This window comes from Salvelinus fontinalis, unplaced genomic scaffold (assembly GCF_029448725.1).
Source record: "Salvelinus fontinalis isolate EN_2023a unplaced genomic scaffold, ASM2944872v1 scaffold_0379, whole genome shotgun sequence".
NCBI lineage: Eukaryota > Metazoa > Chordata > Actinopteri > Salmoniformes > Salmonidae > Salvelinus > Salvelinus fontinalis.
In genome coordinates, this window is record NW_026600588.1 from 99842 (window position 1) to 113194 (window position 13353).

Genomic DNA, 13353 nt, shown 5'->3' on the forward strand with positions numbered 1-13353 from the left:
ATAAAAATGTAAAATTCAATATGTTTCCACGTCCTGTTTCCATCACAGCTGTCATGATCATTATTTTAATAGGTTATGACTTTACTCACATATAAACTGTGGATGGAACCGTGGTGATAGACAGTGTTTACCTGGAGCGTGGTGATAGACAGTGTTTACCTGGAGCGTGGTGATAGACAGTGTTTACCTGGAGCGTGGTGATAGACAGTGTTTACCTGGAGCGTGGTTGATAGACAGTGTTTACCTGGAGCGTCTGGAGCGTGGTCCTTTGAGACATCTTTCCAGGGTATCCCTTCTAAACACATAGAGCAGCACTAACACCAGGAGCACCAGGATGGGAACCACCAGCAGGAAGAAGATCAGCAGGCCGTCCCTCAGGGAATAATCTGGGAGCAGCAGAGGGATAGTTATTAGTGAAGGTCAGCAGGCCGTCCCTCGGGGAATAATCTGGGAGCAGCAGAGGGATAGTTATTAGTGAAGGTCAGCAGGCCGTCCCTCAGGGAATAATCTGGGAGCAGCAGAGGGACAGTTATTAGTGAAGATCAGCAGGCCATCCCTCAGGGAATAATCTGGGAGGAGCAGAGGGATAGTTATTCGTGAAGGTCAGCAGGCCGTCCCTCAGGGAATAATCTGGGAGCAGCAGAGGGATAGTTATTAGTGAAGGTCAGCAGGCCGTCCCTCAGGGAATAATCTGGGAGCAGCAGAAGGTTAGTTATTAGTGAAGGTCAGCAGGCCGTCCCTCAGGGAATAATCTGGGAGCAGCAGAGGGATAGTTATTAGTGAAGGTCAGCAGGCCGTCCCTCAGGGAATAATCTGGGAGCAGCAGAGGGATAGTTATTAGTGAAGGTCAGCAGGCCGTCCCTCGGGGAATAATCTGGGAGCAGCAGAGGGATAGTTATTAGTGAAGGTCAGCAGGCCGTCCCTCAGGGAATCATCTGGGAGCAGCAGAGGGATAGTTATTAGTGAAGGTCAGCAGGCTGTCCGTCAGAGTGAACATTACCTATCTATAATGACAGGCAGGTAGAGACAGGAAAGGTGTGCAGTGAACATTACCCATCTATAATGACAGGCAGGTAGACAGAGGAAAGGTGTGCAGTGAACATTACCTATCTATAATGACAGGCAGGTAGAGACAGGAAAGGTGTGCAGTGAACATTACCCATCTATAATGACAGGCAGGTAGACAGAGGAAAGGTGTGCAGTGAACATTACCCATCTATAATGACAGGCAGGTAGAGACAGGAAAGGTGTGCAGTGAACATTACCTATCTATAATGACAGGCAGATAGAGACAGGAAAGGTGTGCAGTGAACATTACCCATCTATAATGACAGGCAGGTAGAGACAGGAAAAGTGTGCAGTGAACATTACCCATCTATAATGACAGGCAGGTAGAGACAGGAAAGGTGTGCAGTGAACATTACCCATCTATAATGACAGGCAGGTAGAGACAGGAAAGGTGTGCAGTGAACAGTACCTATCTATAATGACAGGCAGGTAGAGACAGGAAAGGTGTGCAGTGAACATTACCCATCTATAATGACAGGCAGGTAGAGACAGGAAAGGTGTGCAGTGAACAGTACCTATCTATAATGACAGGCAGGTAGAGACAGGAAAGGTGTGCAGTGAACAGTACCCATCTATAATGACAGGCAGGTAGAGACAGGAAAGGTGTGCAGTGAACAGTACCTATCTATAATGACAGGCAGGTAGAGACAGGAAAGGTGTGCAGTGAACAGTACCTATCTATAATGACAGGCAGGTAGAGACAGGAAAGGTGTGCAGTGAACAGTACCTATCTATAATGACAGGCAGGTAGAGACAGGAAAGGTGTGCAGTGAACATTACCCATCTATAATGACAGGCAGGTAGAGACAGGAAAGGTGTGCAGTGAACAGTACCCATCTATAATGACAGGCAGGTAGGGACAGGAAAGGTGTGCAGTGAACATTACCCATCTATAATGACAGGCAGGTAGAGACAGGAAAGGTGTGCAGTGAACAGTACCTATCTATAATGACAGGCAGGTAGAGACAGGAAAGGTGTGCAGTGAACATTACCCATCTATAATGACAGGCAGGTAGAGACAGGAAAGGTGTGCAGTGAACATTACCCATCTATAATGACAGGCAGGTAGAGACAGGAAAGGTGTGCAGTGAACAGTACCCATCTATAATGACAGGCAGGTAGAGACAGGAAAGGTGTGCAGTGAACAGTACCTATCTATAATGACAGGCAGGTAGAGACAGGAAAGGTGTGCAGTGAACAGTACCTATCTATAATGACAGGCAGGTAGAGACAGGAAAGGTGTGCAGTGAACAGTACCCATCTATAATGACAGGCAGGTAGAGACAGGAAAGGTGTGCAGTGAACAGTACCTATCTATAATGACAGGCAGGTAGAGACAGGAAAGGTGTGCAGTGAACATTACCCATCTATAATGACAGGCAGGTAGAGACAGGAAAGGTGTGCAGTGAACAGTACCTATCTATAATGACAGGTAGGTAGAGACAGGAAAGGTGTGCAGTGAACATTACCCATCTATAATGACAGGCAGGTAGAGACAGGAAAGGTGTGCAGTGAACATTACCCATCTATAATGACAGGCAGGTAGAGACAGGAAAGGTGTGCAGTGAACAGTACCTATCTATAATGACAGGCAGGTAGAGACAGGAAAGGTGTGCAGTGAACAGTACCCATCTATAATGACAGGCAGGTAGAGACAGGAAAGGTGTGCAGTGAACAGTACCTATCTATAATGACAGGCAGGTAGAGAGAGGAAAGGTGTGCAGTGAACAGTACCCATCTATAATGACAGGCAGGTAGAGACAGGAAAGGTGTGCAGTGAACATTACCTACCTATAATGACAGGCAGGTAGACAGGAAAGGTGTGCAGTGAACAGTACCCATCTATAATGACAGGCAGGTAGAGACAGGAAAGGTGTGCAATGAACATTACCTATCTATAATGACAGGCAGGTAGAGACAGGAAAGGTGTGCAGTGAACAGTACCCATCTATAATGACAGGCAGGTAGAGAGAGGAAAGGTGTGCAGTGAACATTACCCATCTATAATGACAGGCAGGTAGAGACAGGAAAGGTGTGCAGTGAACAGTACCTATCTATAATGACAGGCAGGTAGAGACAGGAAAGGTGTGCAGTGAACAGTACCTATCTATAATGACAGGCAGGTAGAGACAGGAAAGGTGTGCAGTGAACAGTACCTATCTATAATGACAGGCAGGTAGAGACAGGAAAGGTGTGCAGTGAACAGTACCCATCTATAATGACAGGCAGGTAGAGACAGGAAAGGTGTGCAGTGAACAGTACCTATCTATAATGACAGGCAGGTAGAGACAGGAAAGGTGTGCAGTGAACATTACCCATCTATAATGACAGGCAGGTAGAGACAGGAAAGGTGTGCAGTGAACAGTACCCATCTATAATGACAGGCAGGTAGAGACAGGAAAGGTGTGCAGTGAACATTACCCATCTATAATGACAGGCAGGTAGAGACAGGAAAGGTGTGCAGTGAACATTACCTATCTATAATGACAGGCAGGTAGAGAGAGGAAAGGTGTGCAGTGAACAGTACCCATCTATAATGACAGGCAGGTAGAGACAGGAAAGGTGTGCAGTGAACAGTACCCATCTATAATGACAGGCAGGTAGAGACAGGAAAGGTGTGCAGTGAACAGTACCTATCTATAATGACAGGCAGGTAGAGACAGGAAAGGTGTGCAGTGAACAGTACCCATCTATAATGACAGGCAGGTAGAGACAGGAAAGGTGTGCAGTGAACAGTACCTATCTATAATGACAGGCAGGTAGAGAGAGGAAAGGTGTGCAGTGAACAGTACCTATCTATAATGACAGGCAGGTAGAGACAGGAAAGGTGTGCAGTGAACATTACCTATCTATAATGACAGGCAGGTAGAGACAGGAAAGGTGTGCAGTGAACATTACCTATCTATAATGACAGGCAGGTAGAGACAGGAAAGGTGTGCAGTGAACATTACCTATCTATAATGACAGGCAGGTAGAGACAGGAAAGGTGTGCAGTGAACATTACCCATCTATAATGACAGGCAGGTAGAGACAGGAAAGGTGTGCAGTGAACAGTACCCATCTATAATGACAGGCAGGTAGAGACAGGAAAGGTGTGCAATGAACATTACCTATCTATAATGACAGGCAGGTAGAGACAGGAAAGGTGTGCAGTGAACATTACCCATCTATAATGACAGGCAGGTAGAGACAGGAAAGGTGTGCAGTGAACAGTACCCATCTATAATGACAGGCAGGTAGAGACAGGAAAGGTGTGCAGTGAACATTACCCATCTATAATGACAGGCAGGTAGAGACAGGAAAAGTGTGCAGTGAACATTACCCATCTATAATGACAGGCAGGTAGAGACAGGAAAGGTGTGCAGTGAACATTACCCATCTATAATGACAGGCAGGTAGAGACAGGAAAGGTGTGCAGTGAACAGTACCTATCTGTGCAGGCCCGCTGTCCACACTGCCCCCTCTCCCTGACTTGGCACAGTAAGGAGGTCCCCAGCCGTCATTACAGTGGCAGTGGCCCAGGTTGTTGCACACCTGGGGGAGATATACCAATCAATTAACTAATCAACCAACCAATACAATAGACACAGGCCTCTCTCCCAAGAAGAGCCAATCAGATGGCCTAAAACATGTGAAGTGTCCAACCCCTTCTAGAGGATTAGATCTCTCCCCAGAGGAGACCATCAGATGGCCTGTAACACATGATGTATCCAACCCCGTCTAGAGGATGAGACCTCTTACCCCCAGGCTGTTACATGTGATGTATCCAACCCCGTCTAGAGGATGAGACCTCTTACCCCCCGGCTGTTACATGTGATGTATCCAACCCCGTCTAGAGGATGAGACCTCTTACCCCCCCGGCTGTTACATGTGATGTATCCAACCTCGTCTAGAGGATGAGACCTCTTACCCCCCGGCTGTTACATGTGATGTATCCAACCCCGTCTAGAGGATGAGACCTCCTCTTACCCCCCGGCTGTTACATGTGATGTATCCAACCCCGTCTAGAGGATGAGACCTCCTCTTACCCCCCGGCTGTTACATGTGATGTATCCAACCCCGTCTAGAGTACGAGACCTCCTCTTACCCCCCGGCTGTTACATGTGATGTATCCAACCCCGTCTAGAGGATGAGACCTCTTACCCCCCGGCTGTTACATGTGATGTATCCAACCCCGTCTAGAGAATGAGACCTCTTACCCCCCGGCTGTTACATGTGATGTATCCAACCCCGTCTAGAGAATGAGACCTCTTACCCCCCGGCTGTTACATGTGATGTATCCAACCCCGTCTAGAGGATGAGACCTCTAACCCCCCGGCTGTTACATGTGATGTATCCAACCCCGTCTAGAGTACGAGATCTCCTCTTACCCCCCGGCTGTTACATGTGATGTATCCAACCCCGTCTAGAGGATGAGACCTCTTACCCCCCGGCTGTTACATGTGATGTATCCAACCCCGTCTAGAGTACGAGATCTCCTCTTACCCCCCGGCTGTTACATGTGATGTATCCAACCCCGTCTAGAGGATGAGACCTCTAACCCCCCGGCTGTTACATGCGATGTTTCCAACCCCGTCTAGAGTACGAGATCTCCTCTTACCCCCCGGCTGTTACATGTGATGTATCCAACCCCGTCTAGAGGATGAGACCTCCTCTTACCCCCCGGCTGTTACATGTGATGTATCCAACCCCGTCTAGAGGATGAGACCTCTTACCCCCCGGCTGTTACATGTGATGTATCCAACCCCGTCTAGAGGATGAGACCTCTTACCCCCCGGCTGTTACATGTGATGTATCCAACCCCGTCTAGAGGATGAGACCTCTTACCCCCCGGCTGTTACATGTGATGTATCCAACCCCGTCTAGAGTACGAGACCTCCTCTTACCCCCCGGCTGTTACATGTGATGTATCCAACCACGTCTAGAGGATGAGACCTCCTCTTACCCCCCGGCTGTTACATGTGATGTATCCAACCCCGTCTAGAGGACGAGACCTCCTCTTACCCCCCGGCTGTTACATGTGATGTATCCAACCCCGTCTAGAGGATGAGACCGTCTCTTACCCCCCGGCTGTTACATGTGATGTATCCAACCCCGTCTAGAGGATGAGACCGTCTCTTACCCCCGGCTGTTACATGTGATGTATTCAACCCCGTCTAGAGGATGAGACCTCTTACCCCCCGGCTGTTACATGTGATGTATCCAACCCCGTCTAGAGGATGAGACCTCTTACCCCCCGGCTGTTACATGTGATGTATCCAACCCCGTCTAGAGGACGAGACCTCTTACCCCCCGGCTGTTACATGTGATGTATCCAACCCCGTCTAGAGGACGAGACCTCTTACCCCCCGGCTGTTACATGTGATGTATCCAACCCCGTCTAGAGGACGAGACCTCTTACCCCCCGGCTGTTACATGTGATGTATCCAACCCCGTCTACAGGATGAGACCGTCTCTTACCCCCCGGCTGTTACATGTGATGTATCCAACCCCGTCTAGAGGATGAGACCTCTTACCCCCCGGCTGTTACATGTGATGTATCCAACCCCGTCTAGAGGATGAGACCTCTTACCCCCCGGCTGTTACATGTGATGTATCCAACCCCGTCTAGAGGATGAGACCTCTTACCCCCCGGCTGTTACATGTGATGTATCCAACCCCGTCTAGAGGATGAGACCTCTTAACCCCCGGCTGTTACATGTGATGTATCCAACCCCGTCTAGAGGACGAGACCTCTTACCCCCCGGCTGTTACATGTGATGTATCCAACCCCGTCTAGAGGATGAGACCTCTTACCCCCCGGCTGTTACATGTGATGTATCCAACCCCGTCTAGAGTACGAGACCTCCTCTTACCCCCCGGCTGTTACATGTGATGTATCCAACCCCGTCTAGAGGATGAGACCTCTTAACCCCCGGCTGTTACATGTGATGTATCCAACCCCGTCTAGAGGACGAGACCTCTTACCCCCCGGCTGTTACATGTGATGTATCCAACCCCGTCTAGAGGATGAGACCTCTTACCCCCCGGCTGTTACATGTGATGTATCCAACCCCGTCTAGAGTACGAGACCTCCTCTTACCCCCCGGCTGTTACATGTGATGTATCCAACCCCGTCTAGAGGATGAGACCGTCTCTTACCCCCCGGCTGTTACATGTGATGTATCCAACCCCGTCCAGAGTACGAGACCTCCTCTTACCCCCCGGCTGTTACATGTGATGTATCCAACCCCGTCTAGAGGATGAGACCGTCTCTTACCCCCCGGCTGTTACATGTGATGTATCCAACCCCGTCCAGAGTACGAGACCTCCTCTTACCCCCCGGCTGTTACATGTGATGTATCCAACCCCGTCTAGAGGATGAGACCTCTTACCCCCCGGCTGTTACATGTGATGTATCCAACCCCGTCTACAGGATGAGACCGTCTCTTACCCCCCGGCTGTTACATGTGATGTATCCAACCCCGTCTAGAGGATGAGACCTCTTACCCCCAGGCTGTTACATGTGATGTATCCAACCCCGTCTACAGGATGAGACCGTCTCTTACCCCCCGGCTGTTACATGTGATGTATCCAACCCCGTCTAGAGGATGAGACCTCTTACCCCCCGGCTGTTACATGTGATGTATCCAACCCCGTCTAGAGGATGAGACCTCCTCTTACCCCCCGGCTGTTACATGTGATGTATCCAACCCCGTCTAGAGGATGAGACCTCCTCTTACCCCCCGGCTGTTACATGTGATGTATCCAACCCCGTCTAGAGGATGAGACCTCTTACCCCCCGGCTGTTACATGTGATGTATCCAACCCCGTCTAGAAGATGAGACCTCCTCTTACCCCCCGGCTGTTACATGTGATGCATCCAACCCCGTCTAGAGGATGAGACCTCCTCTTACCCCCCGGCTGTTACATGTGATGTATCCAACCCCGTCTAGAGGATGAGACCTCTTACCCCCCGGCTGTTACATGTGATGTATCCAACCCCGTCTAGAGGATGAGACCTCTTACCCCCCGGCTGTTACATGTGATGTATCCAACCCCGTCTAGAGGATGAGACCTCTTACCCCCCGGCTGTTACATGTGATGTATCCAACCCCGTCTAGAGGATGAGACCTCTTACCCCCCGGCTGTAACATGTGATGTATCCAACCCCGTCTAGAGGACGAGACCTCCTCTTACCCCCCGGCTGTTACGTGATGTATCCAACCCCGTCTAGAGGACGAGACCTCCTCTTACCCCCCGGCTGTTACATGTGATGTATCCAACCCCGTCTAGAGTACGAGACCTCCTCTTACCCCCCGGCTGTTACATGTGATGTATCCAACCCCGTCTAGAGTACGAGACCTCCTCTTACCCCCCGGCTGTTACATGTGATGTATCCAACCACGTCTAGAGGATGAGACCTCCTCTTACCCCCCGGCTGTTACATGTGATGTATCCAACCCCGTCTAGAGGACGAGACCTCCTCTTACCCCCCGGCTGTTACTTGTGATGTATCCAACCCCGTCTAGAGGATGAGACCGTCTCTTACCGCCCGGCTGTTACATGTGATGTATCCAACCCCGTCTAGAGGATGAGACCTCTTACCCCCCGGCTGTTACATGTGATGTATCCAACCCCGTCTAGAGGATGAGACCTCTTACCCCCCGGCTGTTACATGTGATGTATCCAACCCCGTCTAGAGGATGAGACCTCTTACCCCCCGGCTGTTACATGTGATGTATCCAACCCCGTCTAGAGGATGAGACCGTCTCTTACCCCCCGGCTGTTACATGTGATGTATCCAACCCCGTCTAGAGGATGAGACCTCTTACCCCCCGGCTGTTACATGTGATGTATCCAACCCCGTCTAGAGGATGAGACCTCTTACCCCCCGGCTGTTACATGTGATGTATCCAACCCCGTCTAGAGGACGAGACCTCTTACCCCACGGCTGTTACATGTGATGTATCCAACCCCGTCTAGAGGACGAGACCTCTTACCCCCCGGCTGTTACATGTGATGTATCCAACCCCGTCTACAGGATGAGACCGTCTCTTACCCCCCGGCTGTTACATGTGATGTATCCAACCCCGTCTAGAGGATGAGACCTCTTACCCCCCGGCTGTTACATGTGATGTATCCAACCCCGTCTAGAGGATGAGACCTCTTACCCCCCGGCTGTTACATGTGATGTATCCAACCCCGTCTAGAGGATGAGACCTCTTACCCCCCGGCTGTTACATGTGATGTATCCAACCCCGTCTAGAGGATGAGACCTCTTACCCCCCGGCTGTTACATGTGATGTATCCAACCCCGTCTAGAGGACGAGACCTCTTACCCCGCGGCTGTTACATGTGATGTATCCAACCCCGTCTAGAGGATGAGACCTCTTACCCCCCGGCTGTTACATGTGATGTATCCAACCCCGTCTAGAGTACGAGACATCCTCTTACCCCCCGGCTGTTACATGTGATGTATCCAACCCCGTCTAGAGGATGAGACCGTCTCTTACCCCCCGGCTGTTACATGTGATGTATCCAACCCCGTCTAGAGTACGAGACCTCCTCTTACCCCCCGGCTGTTACATGTGATGTATCCAACCCCGTCTAGAGGATGAGACCTCTTACCCCCCGGCTGTTACATGTGATGTATCCAACCCCGTCTAGAGGATGAGACCTCTAACCCCCCGGCTGTTACATGTGATGTTTCCAACCCCGTCTAGAGTACGAGATCTCCTCTTACCCCCCGGCTGTTACATGTGATGTATCCAACCCCGTCTAGAGGATGAGACCTCCTCTTACCCCCCGGCTGTTACATGTGATGTATCCAACCCCGTCTAGAGGATGAGACCTCTTACCCCCCGGCTGTTACATGTGATGTATCCAACCCCGTCTAGAGGATGAGACCTCTTACCCCCCGGCTGTTACATGTGATGTATCCAACCCCGTCTAGAGGACGAGACCTCTTACCCCCCGGCTGTTACATGTGATGTATCCAACCCCGTCTACAGGATGAGACCGTCTCTTACCCCCCGGCTGTTACATGTGATGTATCCAACCCCGTCTAGAGGATGAGACCTCTTACCCCCCGGCTGTTACATGTGATGTATCCAACCCCGTCTAGAGGATGAGACCTCTTACCCCCCGGCTGTTACATGTGATGTATCCAACCCCGTCTACAGGATGAGACCGTCTCTTACCCCCCGGCTGTTACATGTGATGTATCCAACCCCGTCTAGAGGATGAGACCTCCTCTTACCCCCCGGCTGTTACATGTGATGTATCCAACCCCGTCTAGAGGATGAGACCTCCTCTTACCCCCCGGCTGTTACATGTGATGTATCCAACCCCGTCTAGAGGATGAGACCTCCTCTTACCCCCCGGCTGTTACATGTGATGTATCCAACCCCGTCTAGAGGATGAGACCTCTTACCCCCCGGCTGTTACATGTGATGTATCCAACCCCGTCTAGAGGATGAGACCTCCTCTTACCCCCCGGCTGTTACATGTGATGCATCCAACCCCGTCTAGAGGATGAGACCTCCTCTTACCCCCCGGCTGTTACATGTGATGTATCCAACCCCGTCTAGAGGATGAGACCTCTTACCCCCCGGCTGTTACATGTGATGTATCCAACCCCATCTAGAGGATGAGACCTCTTACCCCCCGGCTGTTACATGTGATGTATCCAACCCCGTCTACAGGATGAGACCGTCTCTTACCCCCCGGCTGTTACATGTGATGTATCCAACCCCGTCTAGAGGATGAGACCTCTTACCCCCCGGCTGTTACATGTGATGTATCCAACCCCGTCTAGAGGATGAGACCTCTTACCCCCCGGCTGTTACATGTGATGTATCCAACCCCGTCTAGAGGATGAGACCTCTTACCCCCCGGCTGTTACATGTGATGTATCCAACCCCGTCTAGAGGACGAGACCTCTTACCCCCCGGCTGTTACATGTGATGTATCCAACCCCGTCTAGAGGATGAGACCTCCTCTTACCCCCCGGCTGTTACATGTGATGTTTCCAACCCCGTCTAGAGTACGAGATCTCCTCTTACCCCCCGGCTGTTACATGTGATGTATCCAACCCCGTCTAGAGGATGAGACCTCCTCTTACCCCCCGGCTGTTACATGTGATGTATCCAACCCCGTCTAGAGGATGAGACCTCTTAACCCCCGGCTGTTACATGTGATGTATCCAACCCCGTCTAGAGGATGAGACCTCCTCTTACCCCCCGGCTGTTACATGTGATGTATCCAACCCCGTCTAGAGGATGAGACCTCTTAACCCCCGGCTGTTACATGTGATGTATCCAACCCCGTCTAGAGGATGAGACCTCTTACCCCCCGGCTGTTACATGTGATGTATCCAACCCCGTCTAGAGGACGAGACCTCTTACCCCCCGGCTGTTACATGTGATGTATCCAACCCCGTCTACAGGATGAGACCGTCTCTTACCCCCCGGCTGTTACATGTGATGTATCCAACCCCGTCTAGAGGATGAGACCTCTTACCCCCCGGCTGTTACATGTGATGTATCCAACCCCGTCTAGAGGATGAGACCTCTAACCCCCCGGCTGTTACATGTGATGTTTCCAACCCCGTCTAGAGTACGAGATCTCCTCTTACCCCCCGGCTGTTACATGTGATGTATCCAACCCCGTCTAGAGTACGAGATCTCCTCTTACCCCCCGGCTGTTACATGTGATGTATCCAACCCCGTCTAGAGGATGAGACCTCCTCTTACCCCCCGGCTGTTACATGTGATGTATCCAACCCCGTCTAGAGGATGAGACCTCTTACCCCCCGGCTGTTACATGTGATGTATCCAACCCCGTCTACAGGATGAGACCGTCTCTTACCCCCCGGCTGTTACATGTGATGTATCCAACCCCGTCTAGAGGATGAGACCTCTTACCCCCCGGCTGTTACATGTGATGTATCCAACCCCGTCTAGAGGATGAGACCTCCTCTTACCCCCCGGCTGTTACATGTGATGTATCCAACCCCGTCTAGAGGATGAGACCTCCTCTTACCCCCCGGCTGTTACATGTGATGTATCCAACCCCGTCTAGAGGATGAGACCTCTTACCCCCCGGCTGTTACATGTGATGTATCCAACCCCGTCTAGAGGATGAGACCTCCTCTTACCCCCCGGCTGTTACATGTGATGCATCCAACCCCGTCTAGAGGATGAGACCTCCTCTTACCCCCCGGCTGTTACATGTGATGTATCCAACCCCGTCTAGAGGATGAGACCTCTTACCCCCCGGCTGTTACATGTGATGTATCCAACCCCGTCTAGAGGATGAGACCTCTTACCCCCCGGCTGTTACATGTGATGTATCCAACCCCGTCTAGAGGATGAGACCTCTTACCCCCCGGCTGTTACATGTGATGTATCCAACCCCGTCTAGAGGATGAGACCTCTTACCCCCCGGCTGTAACATGTGATGTATCCAACCCCGTCTAGAGGATGAGACCTCTTACCCCCCGGCTGTAACATGTGATGTATCCAACCCCGTCTAGAGGATGAGACCTCCTCTTACCCCCCCGGCTGTTACATGTGATGTATCCAACCCCGTCTAGAGGACGAGACCTCCTCTTACCCCCCGGCTGTTACATGTGATGTATCCAACCCCGTCTAGAGTACGAGACCTCCTCTTACCCCCCGGCTGTTACATGTGATGTATCCAACCCCGTCTAGAGTACGAGACCTCCTCTTACCCCCCGGCTGTTACATGTGATGTATCCAACCACGTCTAGAGGACGAGACGTCCTCTTACCCCCCGGCTGTTACATGTGATGTATCCAACCCCGTCTAGAGGACGAGACCTCCTCTTACCCCCCGGCTGTTACATGTGATGTATCCAACCCCGTCTAGAGGACGAGACCTCCTCTTACCCCCCGGCTGTTACATGTGATGTATCCAACCCCGTCTAGAGGATGAGACCGTCTCTTACCCCCCGGCTGTTACATGTGATGTATCCAACCCCGTCTAGAGGATGAGACCTCTTACCCCCCGGCTGTTACATGTGATGTATCCAACCCCGTCTAGAGGATGAGACCTCTTACCCCCCGGCTGTTACATGTGATGTATCCAACCCCGTCTAGAGGATGAGACCTCTTACCCCCCGGCTGTTACATGTGATGTATCCAACCCCGTCTAGAGGATGAGACCTCTTACCCCCCGGCTGTTACATGTGATGTATCCAACCCCGTCTAGAGGATGAGACCTCTTACCCCCCGGCTGTTACATGTGATGTATCCAACCCCGTCTACAGGATGAGACCGTC

At 51.3% G+C, this 13353-nt stretch overlaps 1 protein-coding gene and 1 long non-coding RNA gene across 2 annotated transcripts in view; one reads left to right on the forward strand and one right to left on the reverse strand.

The window, feature by feature from the left end:
• Positions 1-13353, reverse strand: part of LOC129845832 (disintegrin and metalloproteinase domain-containing protein 9-like) — a 52225-nt gene that overhangs the window by 6727 nt on the left and 32145 nt on the right. Inside the window, exons 18-19 of the mRNA XM_055913755.1 lie at positions 4497-4602; positions 245-386 (exon numbers count right to left, since the gene is read on the reverse strand). Of these exons, the coding sequence (XP_055769730.1) occupies positions 245-386; positions 4497-4602 (248 nt within the window). The remainder of the gene's footprint in view (positions 1-244; positions 387-4496; positions 4603-13353) is intronic.
• Positions 1259-2869, forward strand: LOC129845834 (uncharacterized). Its single transcript, XR_008758119.1, has 3 exons — positions 1259-1883; positions 1937-2500; positions 2607-2869. It is a non-coding gene; the product is annotated as an uncharacterized LOC129845834 (long non-coding RNA).